The sequence below is a fragment of the Myotis lucifugus genome, unplaced genomic scaffold (genome assembly GCF_000147115.1).
Source record: "Myotis lucifugus unplaced genomic scaffold, Myoluc2.0 scaffold_507, whole genome shotgun sequence".
Taxonomy (NCBI): Eukaryota; Metazoa; Chordata; class Mammalia; order Chiroptera; family Vespertilionidae; genus Myotis; species Myotis lucifugus.
Genome location: NW_005871555.1, coordinates 633257 through 648284, shown reverse-complemented (window position 1 = coordinate 648284; position 15028 = coordinate 633257). Strand labels below are relative to the sequence as shown.

The 15028-nt window shown below is 50.2% G+C and overlaps 1 protein-coding gene across 1 annotated transcript in view; it reads left to right on the top strand.

The window, feature by feature from the left end:
* The window catches only part of NOS1AP (nitric oxide synthase 1 adaptor protein), a 72857-nt gene that overhangs the window by 44249 nt on the left and 13580 nt on the right, over positions 1–15028 (top strand). The window contains exon 4 of the mRNA XM_023744999.1: positions 3534–3642. Coding sequence (XP_023600767.1) covers positions 3534–3642 — 109 coding nt within the window. The remainder of the gene's footprint in view (positions 1–3533; positions 3643–15028) is intronic.

Below are 15028 nucleotides of genomic sequence, written 5' to 3'. Positions count from 1 at the left end.
GGCATCCCGCCCTGGCCCAGTGCAGGTGCTGTGTCTTGAGCAGGAAGGTGGGCCTACCTCTGAGAGCCCTCACGGGGCTTCCTTTCCGGTCAGGCCGCAGCTGCGCAGAGGGGTGGCGGAGGCCTGAGGCCATGCGTGGAATTCAGGAAAAAGTGCGAATGCTGGCAGGATGCGTTCCTCACACCCTCGGCCCAAGGCCCCGAGCAGCGCTGTGGCTCCCGGGTGAAGCCGGATGCGTTGGGTCTAGTGGCCGGTGCGCCAGTCATCTCCCAGGTCCACTTTAAGCCCCACATCCCTGACTCCCTCCCACCCCACAGGGTCTCCTGTGGAGCCCAAGGCTGTCCGTTGTCCTTGTGTTTTCTGTGTTGATTGTTACGGCCAAAGGTGATCCTGAGTGGGGGGGTGAAAGGATTGAGAAAAGACAGACAAGAGAATGACAGCTGGGTCTCGGTGGGACGCTGCTCCCTGATGAGGAGACAGCGCCCGCGCCCACAAGCCGTGTCTTTATTTTATAGCAGATGGCACGAGGCAAAGTAGGGGTGTGATCATGTTGTTTACAGCATTCTCGTGAGTTTCAACCTCACTCAACTACATGCACCCGAACTCTATCACAAGGCACGTGGGGCCACGTGTTCGGACCATAGGTTCAAGCTCACAACCACAGCCGTTGGCTATGATTGTGCTGGGAGGGCCCTGCCCTCCAGCTGGGACTTGCACATGGCAGTGAGAGGACCCTGTCCTTTCATTAGTCCGAGGCTTGAACCTGGCCAAAACACCGTAACCGCGCCCCATAGTTGATCTCGTGGGAACAGCCTCAGTCCTCGGCCTCCGTGCCCACCGTCGGGTACGTAGGTGTGCTCAGTGCACATTTGGTAGATTGAATTCATTTCTTCACTCCTGGCAGAATTCCCGGCTGGGTGGTGCATTCATTCTGTAGGCCTTTACTTAGAACTGAGCGATGGATGAGTAAACCAACTGACCGGTCTACACACAAACCTCTGTTGAGCCCTGAGCGCAGCCCCGCGGGCCTTTGGGGAGGTGACACAGGAGGTTCGCTGAGAACAGCACGGACGTGTGCGCTACTGGGAGGTGACAGACAGCACACAGGGACTGTGAGAGCGCAGCGTGACCCCTGGGACACGGGCGGGAAGTGAGGTGACCTGTCCCACTGTGCGGGGAGGGAGCTGCCTCAGGAGGTGCCCGGCCTCCTGCAGGCGCTGTGGAGGCAAGAGCAAGAAGAGCCGCGGACGGGAACGATGGCTGCGCCCAGCTCCGTGGCTGTGTCTCCCGGCCCTGAGTCGCCTGGACGCCCGCTTTGGGGACAGGCGCTGCCGCGCTGCATTTCCTCCTGGGTGGCCGGACGTGCCGTCCTCATACCCAGGTACGCGTAACAAGTGTGTGTAGCCGCGCCCACACGGACATCTGTCCCTGGGTGACGGGACCAGTCCCTCCCTGGCCTTTGTTGGCTGCTGGGGAGGCGGGGCCCTGAGAGACCACCGGGCTGAGGAGGAGCCAGGCTCAGCCTCCAGCCTCCGTGGCCTCGATGCCTCTTCGCACCACCTTGCCGCTGAGGAGCTGGGGGAGAGAGCAGGGCCACAGCCCGGGCGCTCTGAGCACAGGGCATGGCCCTGGGTCGGGCACTGGCTGGGGACGGCGAGCTCTGGTGATGGTGACTTTGCCCTGAAGGTCTGTGCTGACCTCCCTCCACGGGAATAGGGGGGTCTCACTGCCTTGGAAGCAAAAGGGTAACTGTCAGTGGGTGGGGGGAGGGTAGGGAAGGAGAGGGGCAGACTCCGGGAAGCCTCGCTGCAGCCCGCCCTGTGGGAGGGAGGGCCTGTCCTCAGGAAGCCAGGTCCTCCCAGGGGACGGGCCCAGGACCAGCTGGCAGCCTCAAAGACCTTGGGCCTGAGGCCAGCAGGTGACGTCACTGGGGAAATCTCCTGAGTCGGAGAGAATGAAAGCCTCGGAGTGTGTGGGTGTCAGTCCTCGGCTGCCGCCCACTGGGCGAGAGGAAGCTCCCTGGAGCTCCTGGCGGGAAGGTGTGGGGGTGCAGTTGGTCCCGGAGAGCAGGGGCGGTGCCAGTGGGACGAGAGGGAGAACCTGTCACAGCCGTGAGCTTAGCCCCCCCGAGAGGGAGAAGCCGCGGGGACGAGGGCGGGTTGCTCGGGTCTCACTAGGCTTTGAACCAGTGGGGGCTTACTCCTCAGGCTGGCGCGCAGCAGGACAGTGTAATAAGTGAGACATCCGTGTGGCCTTCCCCGAGGAGCCGCAGGACCGCTCCAGCGCCCGCCTTCCTCGCCGGCAGCCTGTCCCGGTCGCTCCGCCCAGAGCCCAGGCTTCTTTCCAGCCACGTGCAGGCAGGTCTGCAGAGCGCAGCCAGAGGGGTGAGCGGTTCCCCGACAGTGGTTCCCTCAGCCTGTGAAGTGCGGACGCCCGGCTCATGGCTCACCACCCTTTCCTCGTGCCAGACGCAGCCGGGGCCCTGGGGGTGCAGGCGGCAGAGCCCGTAGGACTTCTGCCGAAGGAACCGGCTCGGGTGTCAGAGCAGGGGCACCGGGGCACCGCGGTGGGACACGGCATCTAACGGTCAGAGTGAAGGTGGGGCCTGGAGGAGTGGCGACGGGCAGCCGCTGGTGCTGGGCTGCTGGGCACCTCGACGTGGGCCTCGTCCTCTGGGGCTGCGTGTAAACTTCTCGGTGCAGGTGTGCGCCAGGCACAGGCGGGCCCGCCACCCTCGGGCGGCCTCTGTGAGTCCTGAGGCTGCTGGGGCGTCACAGCTGCCACGGAGGCAGGAAGAGGACCGTGGCCCGTTTGGAAGGGTGTGCAGTTGGCACTCAGGGAGAGACTGGAAGGACTTGTCCCTGAGGGAGTCCACAGCTCTGATTGGCTTTCAGAGGGAAATGGTGGCGTCTGTGTTTAAAATACCCCTGTGCTGGCAGCAGGGGGTGGCTCGGTGGAGGGGAGACACAGAGGCTGGAAAGATCCAGGCGCGAGCTAAGGAGCTGGCGCAGGCAGCAGCGCGGCCCTGGGAGTGGAGACAGGGATGCACTTCAGAGATGAGCGCCAGGCCCGGGGGATGGAGGAGGGGCCAGGGGTCTTGCGCAGGATCCGGCCCATCCGCACACGCTCAGGAGAAGGAAGACACATCTGCCGGGGGCACAGCGACCTTGGGGAGCTTGGGAGGCAGGCAGGAGGCATGTTGGGGAGGATGGGCCGGCCTGGAGCCCTGGCCGTCTGTGAACAGAATAATTGTCACAACAGACCATGTGGCTCTGGACCGAGAGCGACTGCATTTGGGAAAGGGGTCTGTCCCCTTGAGGGGCCACCTCGTCTCCAGCTCCAATTGGGGTGGAACGGTTTCCGGGCAGCACAGGAGTCCGGATGGGCGCTGCTGGTGACTGCGGGGCCTGTCCCGCGCCCCTGCCCCGTGTCATGTCTGGAGCTGCCTCTGCTCGCAGGGCGCCTGGGCAGAGCGTTTCTCGCGGACGTTGGCACCGACCACGTCCTCAGGGTTTCCCTGTGCTTTTCCGCAGGATCTTCTACGTCTCTCACGACTCCCAGGACTTGAAGATCTTCAGCTACATCGCCCGAGACGGTGCCAGCAACGTGTTCAGGTGCAACGTGTTTAAGTCCAAGAAGAAGGTAAAGGGACAGGCCTGCCCCTGTGGTCTCCTGCTGGACCCAGTGCCCGGCGCTGACCCTCTCCCTGGTGCCGGGTCTGGAGGCACCGCTGCCGCGGGGATGCCTAGGAGGTGCCATCCCCTGGCGACGTGCCCTGTAGTCTCGTCTGCACTCTGTACCTCGTGACGGACGGACACAGGTTCCCGTCGGGTCAGCCTCGGGAGGGACGGGGATGAGCAGGCGTGGCCGCTCTTGGGCCCTTCCTCTCCACGCTGTCCACCGGCGAGGCTGCGAGGTGACACGTGGCGCGTGGTTTAGGCGTGGGGGTGACCGCGTGGTCCTGGGTGGCTGCGTTTGCACAGTAACCCTGATCTGGAGGAAGTGAACCTGGGCAGCTATGGGGCTTGCCTCCTCTTCCCCCTCCAGGCCCACACACCCATCTCGCCGCACCCTCTGCAGCCTGCACGGTGTTCTGTGGGTCACTGTCCCCACGGCTCAGCGTCCCCGGCAATAAAGCCGGAAGGAAGGAGGTTACCCAGACATACCGTAAGGCACTGGCACTGAATGCCCGTCTCAACCTGCCAGCAGCTCCAGAGTTGGCAAAACCCATGTGACTTGGTTTGACCCAGCGTTTCTCAAACCGATGTGGCCGTGGAATTGTGCCTCCCGTGGGACGAGTCAGCGCGGGCCGTTCTGCAGGAGGGGTGTCGGGAGGACTGTGTGCCTGGAAGGTCCGTCCACCGAGCCTGGCCGCATCCACCACAGGCCCTCTGTGCCCTCCTTCGATGCGGTGACGTCTTGTGCATCAGGCATCTGAGTAGGTCTGCAGGCACCTGGTCAGGTTGGGGTGGTAGGAGTCACAGGTGACAGGCAGGGGCCTGGGCCCTGGGCCCGTCCCACCCGCTCCACAGAGACTACACTTTGCTAAGGCAGCTGAGCTCCTGTCCCAGGCGTCCTGCTCAATTGTGGGCCTGGACGGGAGAGGGAGGCAGGCAGTGGAGACTATATGGCCGGGGCCCGAGAGGAAGGGGGGGCTGTGTCAGCCTCGTGTCGCAGGCCATGGTGGGGGCGGCAGGTCGGTGCTCTCCGACAGCTGCCGCAGAGAGGGAGTGCCCTCTGAGCTACTCGGGGCTCGGCCCCACGTCTGACGTGGTTTTGTTCAGAGACTGGGCCTCGGGGCCTTGGAGTTTATCAGAGTGACAAGTGGCAGGTTATAACTTACAAAGTGTTTTACTATCTGATCGTACTTGCTCCTTGTAACACCTACTGATGATCGATGTTTCTAACTCTCTATCCCTCTCCCTTCCTCTGTAAAAAAATCAATAAAATATATTTTTAAAAAAAGAAGACACAGATTTTCACCCGCAGTTTGCAGTGAGTAAATCGAGGCTCCGAGAGACTAAAGGACCTGCCCTGTGTCTCATGAAGAAGCACAGGTTCGGGTCAGGGAGCCGCGCAGAAACCGACTGAGCTGGAGCCTGGGAAAAGGGACCTTTTGCTATTGGCTTTGCCTGCCATCTCCTTATGACGCGGGCAGTGGGGTCGATCCTGCTTCTGCCAAACGGATGAACCCAAGCAGATTCCTGCCACCCAGTGACAAAAAGTGGTCATCGGTTCCCGGTCACTCCCAGCTCTCAGCTAATTCTGACCTTTGGCCAGTCTCCTGTCCCTGTGCCCTCACCTGCGAGGCCTGGCGGCCAGGAGCAGCTTCTAGGCCCTGGGCTGCCATCAGACATCTTGGGCTGGGAGCCCCTCGCTGAGCTATAGCTGGAGGGGCAGTGTCCACGCCCAGAAAGAGAAGGGAGTTGTTCAGCAAAGGAAGCAGGGCGGGGAGGCAGGGCGTCTGCGGGGCGTGCTTACCTTTGGGTCGGGGAGATAGCAGGTTGGGAAGGAGTTGTAACTGGCAGGTCACAGGAGTGCTTGGGGCGGGTGTCGCAGGCACGCCTCTAGGTTGTGGGAGGTCGGCAGGGAGAGCTCTCGCCTGGAGCCTCACGCTGTCCATGGCGTGAGAGAGCCTCGCTGACCGTGGCGTGGGAGAGCCTCGCTGACCGTGGCGTGGGAGAGCCTCGCTGACCGTGGCGTGGGAGAGCCTCGCTGACCGTGGCGTGGGAGAGCCTCGCTGACCGTGGCGTGGGAGAGCCTCACTGACCGTGGCGTGGGAGAGCCTCGCATGAGCTCCTCACTGCTGGGTGTTGCTGTCCCCATCACGTCCATGCCCCATGCGGGCACCCATGGCAACTTCTCGTGCAGGGTTGCCCCCACCTCACAGCTCCCCGTGGGGACAGGTTGTCTCTTGCTGGTTGAGAATGTGGGTCAGGTGTCGACCTTCCTGGCAGAGGGTCACCCTGTGCCTGGAGGTCAGATCCACTAGAAAACTGACCCCCTTAGTGAGCAACATTCTGGTGTCACCTCAATCAAATGATAAGATCAAGGCCATTCAAGAACCTGCCAGGCAGACGGGGCCCACCTCCCAGCCTGGAGCCAAGGACCCTGGCTGCTCCTCTGTGTCGAAGCCACGCACCCTTTCTTGCTTCAGGATTACAAGTTTGCAGTCATGATAGACATAGGCCTCCATCTTTACTAAGGCTGACCGTGCATCCTGCCTGTTGATCCCGTGGGAGTTGGGGCCCAGGTGGGGGCGGAGCTTATCGCTGTGATGGGATGATCCACAGCTGCTCCCAGGCTCCATGCCTGGAACTTGGGCACCTGCGGAGAGTCCTCAGCCACGGGTGTAGACCCAGTGAGCCTGGAGGGCAAATTGACACTCACTTGTGAGACCTGCCCACTGTTTCCTCGCTCCTCCCACCCTCGTCACCATCGTCATCCTCATCTTCCCAGGCACCTGCATTTTCGGCTGCCAATTACTCTGACACCCAGGAGCGTGCAGCAGAGAGCTGTCCCAGACAGTGACGCCGGGGCCATCAGGGTCCACGTGAAGTCAGCTGCGGAATAAGACTGATGACTACCATCCTTCCCGTGTACACAGGGCTCAGATCCCCAGAGTTTGCAGGACCAGCTAACAACACGGTCACTTAAGATGAGAACAGAAAACAGATTCACGAAAACTGGAATTACAACTAAAATACAGTAAACTTCCTAAATAATCAACAGAAAACTCACAGGAAAGAACCGTGATACCCGAGGACTGAAAGTGGAGAACGCATAGAGACTGGTGGAGGCCTGAAAGGGCTGGCCAGGTGCCCACAGACAGCAAATGAAGTCCTGGAGAGATATCCCAGCTGTGGGGGTTGCCACTGAGAACTCTGGGATCTAATCCCCAAGCTGGGCCTCCTAGCAGAGAGCATCACAACTGAGGAGGGTACCCGCATAACATCTGGCTGTGAAAAGCAGCAGGGTGCTGTCTGCAAGAGAGTAACAGCTGAAAATTCAGGCACCCTCTTAAAGGACCAACGCACAAAATTCCTGTGGAACCACCCACCTTGTGCTCTGGCAGAGGGAGGGTAAAGTGGACTGGAACTGTGAGAGCAGAAGCCAGGATTGGGGACTCCAGGGTTAGAGCTCAGAAGGCAGACACCCCAAGTTTCCTGGGATGAGTCATTCCCTCATGCAGCAGAGGACATCTTTCCGACATAGACATTTGCCTTGCCTGGGGGGAAGACAGTCGACACACCCTATTGGAAAACACCTTGTCCTGAGGCCACTTAAGAGACCAGAAATAACAATTAGCCTCCAGGCAAAAGGAGTTGCCCCACCCTGTTGAAAAAAATTCTCATCACACCTGAGGACAATTGCCTGGGGGGCAATTCAACTCAGAATCCTATCAGTCTGTAGGCAGAGGCCATCTCTGGAGGCTTTGAGTCTTTGCCTGATCTAATTAGTCAGAAACAGCCTGTAACACTGTCCTGCACTACAGATTGAGAGGCGTAAAGGATCTACCTAATACAAGCATGTCAAACTGGCGGCCCGCAGGCTGCATGCAGCCTACAATGAATGTTTTTGCAGCCCAGCCAATATACGGTATGTAAGAAACGTTTCAAAAAAAATTTAATAACTTAATTTTTACAATGCCCTGTTATACATAATGCTATGTAATAAAAGCCTAGGTGGTCCTCACGCCCTCACGTGTGACATCGTCACAAGATGGCCACCACACGCACAGCAGAGTCAGGGCTTGGCGGCCGCTCCACACGGTGAGGCCTGGGTGGTCCCGGCATCTCTGCTGCATTGCTCGAAGGAAGCAGGTCCTGGCGGAGGAGGCGGGTCGCGGCAGGGGAGGATAGTTGTGGGCAATCAGGCCAGCAGGGGACGGAAGTTGGGGGCAATCAGGCTGGCAGGGGAGCAGTTAGGCGTTAATCAGGCTGGCTTGGGAGTGGTTAAGGCAATCAGGCTGGCAGGCAGAAGAGGTTAGGGGCAATTGGGCAGTCAGGCAGGCGAGTGGTTAGGAGCCAGCAGTGCCAGATTGTGAAAGGGATGTCCGAAGGGTCCTAGATTGGAGAGGATGCAGGCTCAGCTGAGGGACACGCCCCTCATGCACAAATTTTGTGCACCGGGCCTCTAGTCTATATATATATAAAAGACTAATATGCTAAGTGTCCGTCCGGGTAATGACATCATGTAGCAATGCCGCTTCCTCTCTCTCACGACTAGCCTCCTTGCAGTTTCTTTAGCCCAGGAACACAACTTGCTTTATAGCCAGATGCAAATATTTTACACTTTAACCAAAAGTCTGTGAAGCATTTTTCATGCCTCATCTCATTTGATCCTCACAGAAGTCCTGGAGTAGGTAGATAGGAGCCTCGGTGGAATCCTATTTTCCTTTCATTAGCCAGAAAACAGAGATTTAGAAAGTTTAGAAACTTGACCCAACTGAAAAGAAGTAGGAAATGATGGCCCTTGAATATTACTTTAGGTTTTCTCACTGTGCAGAATATAGTCAAACACTGCTGCAATTAAATATTTTACCCTTTGTTATCCCTGCGTGATCTACAATAATAATCTGCTTCATGGTGATATTTACTGCTGTGTTGCTGACAGTTACCTGAAAGAGAAGTTGGGGTGCTTCACTAGGCTGAAAAAAGTTTAGCTAACTCAGAAAGCAGGTCTAATTAAGCAAGTTTATTCTATATATGTAAAAGGCTAAGTTGACTTGCACATATGCGATGCATATAAAGCTCTCGCTGGCACCAATCACCCACATGTGTTTCCATCTGTCATTGTTGATCGTGAATTTGATTGATATTTCTATTATAGAGAAAGGGTATTAGCAATATTAAAATATTTTTTCTAATTAATTTCCTTTCAATGTGCATGAATTCATGCACCAGGCCACTAGTTATTAATAACGAACTACAGTGTTCACTAATGACTGATTACTATAATCACGTTGTATTCATTTCTCTTACGCACCTTATGCGCAGGTGTACTATTCTCTCCACTAATACTAGCAGTGAATATATTAGCAGCTGATTGCCACATCATTAGTCTTGGACTGACTTGTTTGGTGTGCGCAACAGGAAATATTTCGCTTTCAGATAACAAGAAAAATAGGTTTATTTGCGTTACGCTTATTAATTTGTGCAGTTATTCAGTGTCTGGTAAGTTAATATTCAAGAAAAATATTAATTTTTATTAAAATGTTCTATTATTTTATATTAATGATGACTCATTTAACTCAGCCCTTTGTATTCAGCATGTCTCTATCAAAATAAACCTATGTTTCTATGAAATCGAAGCTTTTGTGTTTTTGTGGCCTACATAAGCTTAAACCTTATTTATTTGGCCTGTGTTAGCCTTTGAGTTTGACCTGCTTGACCTAATACATAATCACAAACCCAAACGGACAGCTAAAATGAGGAGACAAAGAAACAACCCCAAATGAAAGAACTAAATTCTCCAGAAGAAGAGATAATTGAAGCAGAGATAAGAAATTTATCTTAAACAGAGTCCATAGTAATGATTTTAAAGATGCTCAACAGCATGAAAACAGATATACTAACTATGAAAAAGAACACTCTAAAATAAAGAATGACATAACACAAATAACACATTAGAAGGAATATACAACATATTAGGGGAAGCTGAGGATAGAATCAGTGAATTAGAAGAAAGAGTTGAAAATATCACTCAATCACAGGACCAAAAAAAAAAAAAAACAATTATAAAATGGGGACAGCTTAAGGGAGCTGTGGGACAACATAAAACGTAAAAATATTCGAATAGCAGGTGTGCCAGAAGAGGCAGGAAGGTAGAAAGTGATAAAGAACATGTTTGAAGAAATAATGGCAGAAAATTTCCCTAGCCTGGTGAAGGAAAAAGTCACACAAGTTCAGGAGGCACAGAGAACCCCAAGCAAGAAGGACCCAAACAGGCCCATGCCCAAATACATCATAATTAAATGCGAGATATTAAAGACAAAGAGAAAATCTTAAAGGCAGCAAGAGAAAAGCAAACTGTTACCTACAAAAGAGTTCCTATAAGGCTGACACCTGATTTCTCATCAGAAACTCTACAGGCAGAAAAAAAAATGGCGGAGGCTTAGACGGACGTGTTGGTGCTTTGTCACACCAAGATTACTATATTCAGCAAGGCTATCATTCAAAATAGACGGTCGAATAAAGAGTTTCCCATAAAAAAATAAATAAATAAAAAGGTTAAAGGAGTACATCACCACCAAGCCAGCTATATAAGAATTGCTGAAGGGACTGCTGTTATGAGAAAAAGAAATAGAGAGAGAAACCTAGGATACAGAATTAAAATGGCAATAAATAAGTGCCTATCAATAATATCCTTAAATGTAAATGGAGTAAATGCTCCAATCAAAAGGCATAGGTTAGCTGAATGGATACAAAAACATAACCCAACTATATGCTGTCTACAAGAGACCCACCTCAGAACAAACGACACACACAGGATGAGAGTGAAGGGATGGAAAAAAATTTTCCATGCAAATGGAAATAAATAAATAAATAAAGCTGGAGTAGCAATACGCATATCCGACAAAATAGATTTCAAAATGAAGGCTATCACAAGAAACAACAAAGGTCACTACATAATACTAAAGGGATCAATCCAACAAGAGCATATAACCCTGGTAAACAGATATGCACCAATATAGGAGCACCTAATTATATTAAAAAAAAAAAAAACTTCTGAAGGACTTTAACAGAGAGATTGACAATAATGTAGTCATAGTAGGGGACTTTAATACCCCGCTGACTTCACTGGATAGATCTTCCAGACAAAAACTTAACAAGGAAAGAGTGACTCTAAAGGACACACTGGATCAGATGGATTTAGTTGACATTTATAGAACATTTCACCCCAAAGCAGCAGAATATACATTCTTCTCAAGTGTACATGGACCATTCACAAAGATGAAGTACATATTAGGACACAAAACAAGTCCCTACAAGTTAAAGAAAATTGAAATATATCAAGCATTTTCTCAGATCACAGTGGAATGAAATTAGAAATCAACTACAGTAAAAACACCCCAAAACATTCAAACACATGGAGGCTAAATAGCATGTTATTAAACAATGAATGGGTTACCAATGAGATCAAGAAAGAAATAAAAAACTTCCTGGAAATAAATAAAAATGAACATACAATAACCCCAAATCTCTGGAACACAGCAAAAACAGTCTTGAGAGGGAAGTTTATAGCACTACAGGCATACTTCAAAAAACAGGAAACATCAGCAATATACTATTTAACTCTACAACTTAAAGAACTAGAAAGTGAACAACAAGAAAAGCTCAGAGTAAGTAGAAGGAAGAAATAATAAAGATTAGAGCAGAAATAAATGACATAAAGACCAAAAAACAAAAACAAAAAACCAACCAGTGAAACCAAGAGTTGGTTCTTTGAAAGGATAAGCAAAATTGATAAACTGTTAACCAGATTCATCAAGAAACAAAGAGAGAGGGCCCAAATAAATAAAATCAGAAATAAAAGTGGACACCACGACACCACAGAAATACAAAGGATTGTAAGAAAATACTATAAACAACTACAGTGGGGCCTTGCCTTACGAGTTTAATTCGTTCCGTGACGGAGCTCGTAACTCAAATTACTTGTATGTCAAATCAACAGTGAACGAGTGAGACACGTGTTGCTGGGCTGATGTTGTGGCGTTCACTGTGACGTTCGCTGCGCCAACTAGCGGTGGGGTATCTGAAGCTGGCTCGTAACCCGAATTTTAGCTCACAACTCAAAGCAAAAAATCGGCCAAGAGACGGCTCGTATCTCGAAAAACTCGTTAGTCGGGATACTCATAAGTCAAGGCCCCACTATAGAGGCCAACAAGCTGGACAATGTGGATGAAATGGACAAATTCCTCAAAAATTACAATCTCCAAAAATTGAATCAGGAGGAATCAGAAAACCTGAATATGCCAATAACAGCTGAGGAAATAGAAGCAGTAATCAAAAAACTCCCAGCAAACTAAAGCCCAGGTCTGGATGGCTTTACTGGGGAATTGTACCAAACATTCAAAGAAGAACTAACACCTATACTCCTCAAACTATTCCAAAAAATCCAAGAGGAAGGAACACTTCCAAGCTCTTTCTGTGAAGCCAGCATTATCCTGATTCCAAAACCAGATGAAGACACTACAAAGAAAGAAAATCACAGGCCAATATCCCTGATGAGCATAGATGCTAAAATCCTCAACAAAATATTAGCAAGTTGCATCCAGCAATATATTAAAAAGGTCATGCACCATGATCAAGTGGGACTTATTCCAGGGATGCAAGGCTGGTACAATATCCGCAAATCAATAAACGTGATACATCACATAAACAAACTGAAAGACAAAAATCACATGATTATATCAATATATGCAGAAAAAGCATTTGACAAAATCCAACACCCATCCTATATAATAAAAGCCTAATATGCAAATTGACCAACTGGTGGAACGACTGGTCGGTATGATGCACACTGACCACCAGGAGGCAAATGCTCAATGCAGGAGCTGCCTCCAGCCCAGAGGCCTCAGGCCGGCTGGTGAGCATGCCGGCGCCACCCCCCTATCGCCGGCCAGGCCTAGGGACCCTACCCATGCATGAATTTCGTGCACCGGGCCTATAGTTTTTGATAAAAACTCTCAACAAAATGGGAATAGAGGGAGCCTATCTCAACATGATAACGGCCATATATGACAAACCTACAGCGAACATCATACTCAATGGGCAAAAACTAAAACCCTTTCCCCTAAGAACAGGAACAAGGCAGGGGATGTCCTCTTTCACCACTCTTATTCAGCATAGTACTGGAAGTCCTAGCCACCGTGATCAGACAAGAAGTAGAAATAAAAGGCATCCAAATTGGAAAAGAAGAAGTTAAACTGTCATTATTTGTAGATAACATGATATTGTACATAGAAAACCCCAAAGACTTCAACAAAAAACTACTAGACTTAATAAATGAATTCGGCAATGTAGCAGGATACAAAATCAACACCCAGAAATCTATGGCTTTATTATACAACAATAATGAACTTATAGAAAGAGAAACTAAAAAAACAAACAAACAAACAAACAAAAAATCCCATTTACCATTGCAATAAAAAAAAAATTAAGGTACCTAGGAATAAACTTAACCAAAGAGGTAAAATAACTTGTACTCAGAAAACTACAGGACGTTGAAAAAAGCGAGAGAGGAAGATATAAACAAATGGAAGAATATACCATGTTCATGGATTGGTAGAATCAACATCATTAAAATGTCCATACTACCCAAGGCAATCTACAGATTGGATGCAATCCCTGTTAAAATACCAACAGCATATTTCACAAAGCTAGAACAAATACTCCAAAAAATTACATGGAATCAAAAAAGACCCCGAATAGCTGCAGCAATTTTGATAAGGAATAACAAAGTTGGAGGAATCACAATACCAGATATCAAGTTATACTATAAAGCCGCCGTAATCAAAACTGCCTGGTACTGGCACAAGAATAGGCATATTGATCAATGGAACAGAACAGAGACCACAAACATCAATCCAAGCCGTTACACTCAATTAATATATGACAAAGGAGGCAAGAGCATACAGTGGAGTCAAGACAGTCTCCTCAATACATGGTGCTGGGAAAATTGGACAGATACATGCAAAAAAATGAAACTAGACCACAACTTACCCCATACACAGGAATAAACTCAAAATGGATAAAAGACTTAAGTGTAAGTCATGAAACCATAAAAATCCTAGAATAAACCATAGGCAGCAAAATCTCAGACATCTCTCGTAGCAATATGTTCACGGATACATTTCCTGAGGCAAAGGAAACTAAGGAGAAAACAAATGGGATTACGTCAAAATAAAAAGCATCTGCAGAGCAAAAGAAACCATCAGCAAAATGAAAAGGGAGCCCACTGCATGGGGCAACAAATTTGGCAACGATACATCTGATAAAGGGTTAATATCCAAAATACATAAGGAATTCATACAACTTAACAAAAGGAAGACAAACAATCCAATTAAAAGTGGCCAAGAGACATATGAAAAAATGCTCAAAGTCACTAATCATCCAAGAGATACAAATCAAAACAACAATGAGGTACCACATCACACCTGTCAGAATGGCTACCATCAACAAATCAACAAATGACAAGTGCTGGCAAGGATGTGGAGAAAAGGGAACCCTAGTTCGCTGCTGGTGGGAATGCAGACTGGTGCAGCCACTATGGAAAACAGTACGGCGTTTCCTCAAAAAATTAAATATGGAACTGCCATGTGACCCAGTGATCCCACTTCTAGGAATATATCCTAAGAAACCTGAAGTTCCAATCAGAAAGGATATATGCACCCCTATGTTCATAGCAGCACAGTTTACAATAGCTAAGATCTGGAAATAGCCCAAGTGCCCATCAGCAGGTGAGTGGATAAAGAAGCTGTGGTAGATCTATACCAGGGAATACTATGCAGCAGTAAAAGAGAAGGATCTCTTACCCTTTGGGACAGCATGGAGGGGCCTGGAGAGTTTCATGCTAAGAGAAATAAGTCAGAGAAAGACAAGTATGACATGATCGCACTCATATGGGGAACCTAAGTAACAAAATAAACTGATGAACGGAGTGGACCCAGAGGCATGGAAGCAGGGAACAGAGGCGGAATCTCAGAGGGAAGGAGGGGGAGGGTGGGTGTGGGGGAGGTAATCGACCAAAGACCTTGAATGCATACATGCATGGCCCATGGACACAGACAGTAGGGTGCTGAAGGCCTGGGGTGGGGAGGGAGAGGACGGTGGTGGGCTGGAGGGGGTCAATGGGGGGAAAAGGGGACATATGTAATACTTTCAACAATAAAGAATTACTTTAAAAAAACAACAACAGATTCACGATTAACTCACTGCTCTTGGACAGAGTGCCGGAATCAGCCTCTGATTGCGTGGCCGCGTCTGCCTGGGGCCCCTCACTCTGAGACCACACCTGCCAGGAG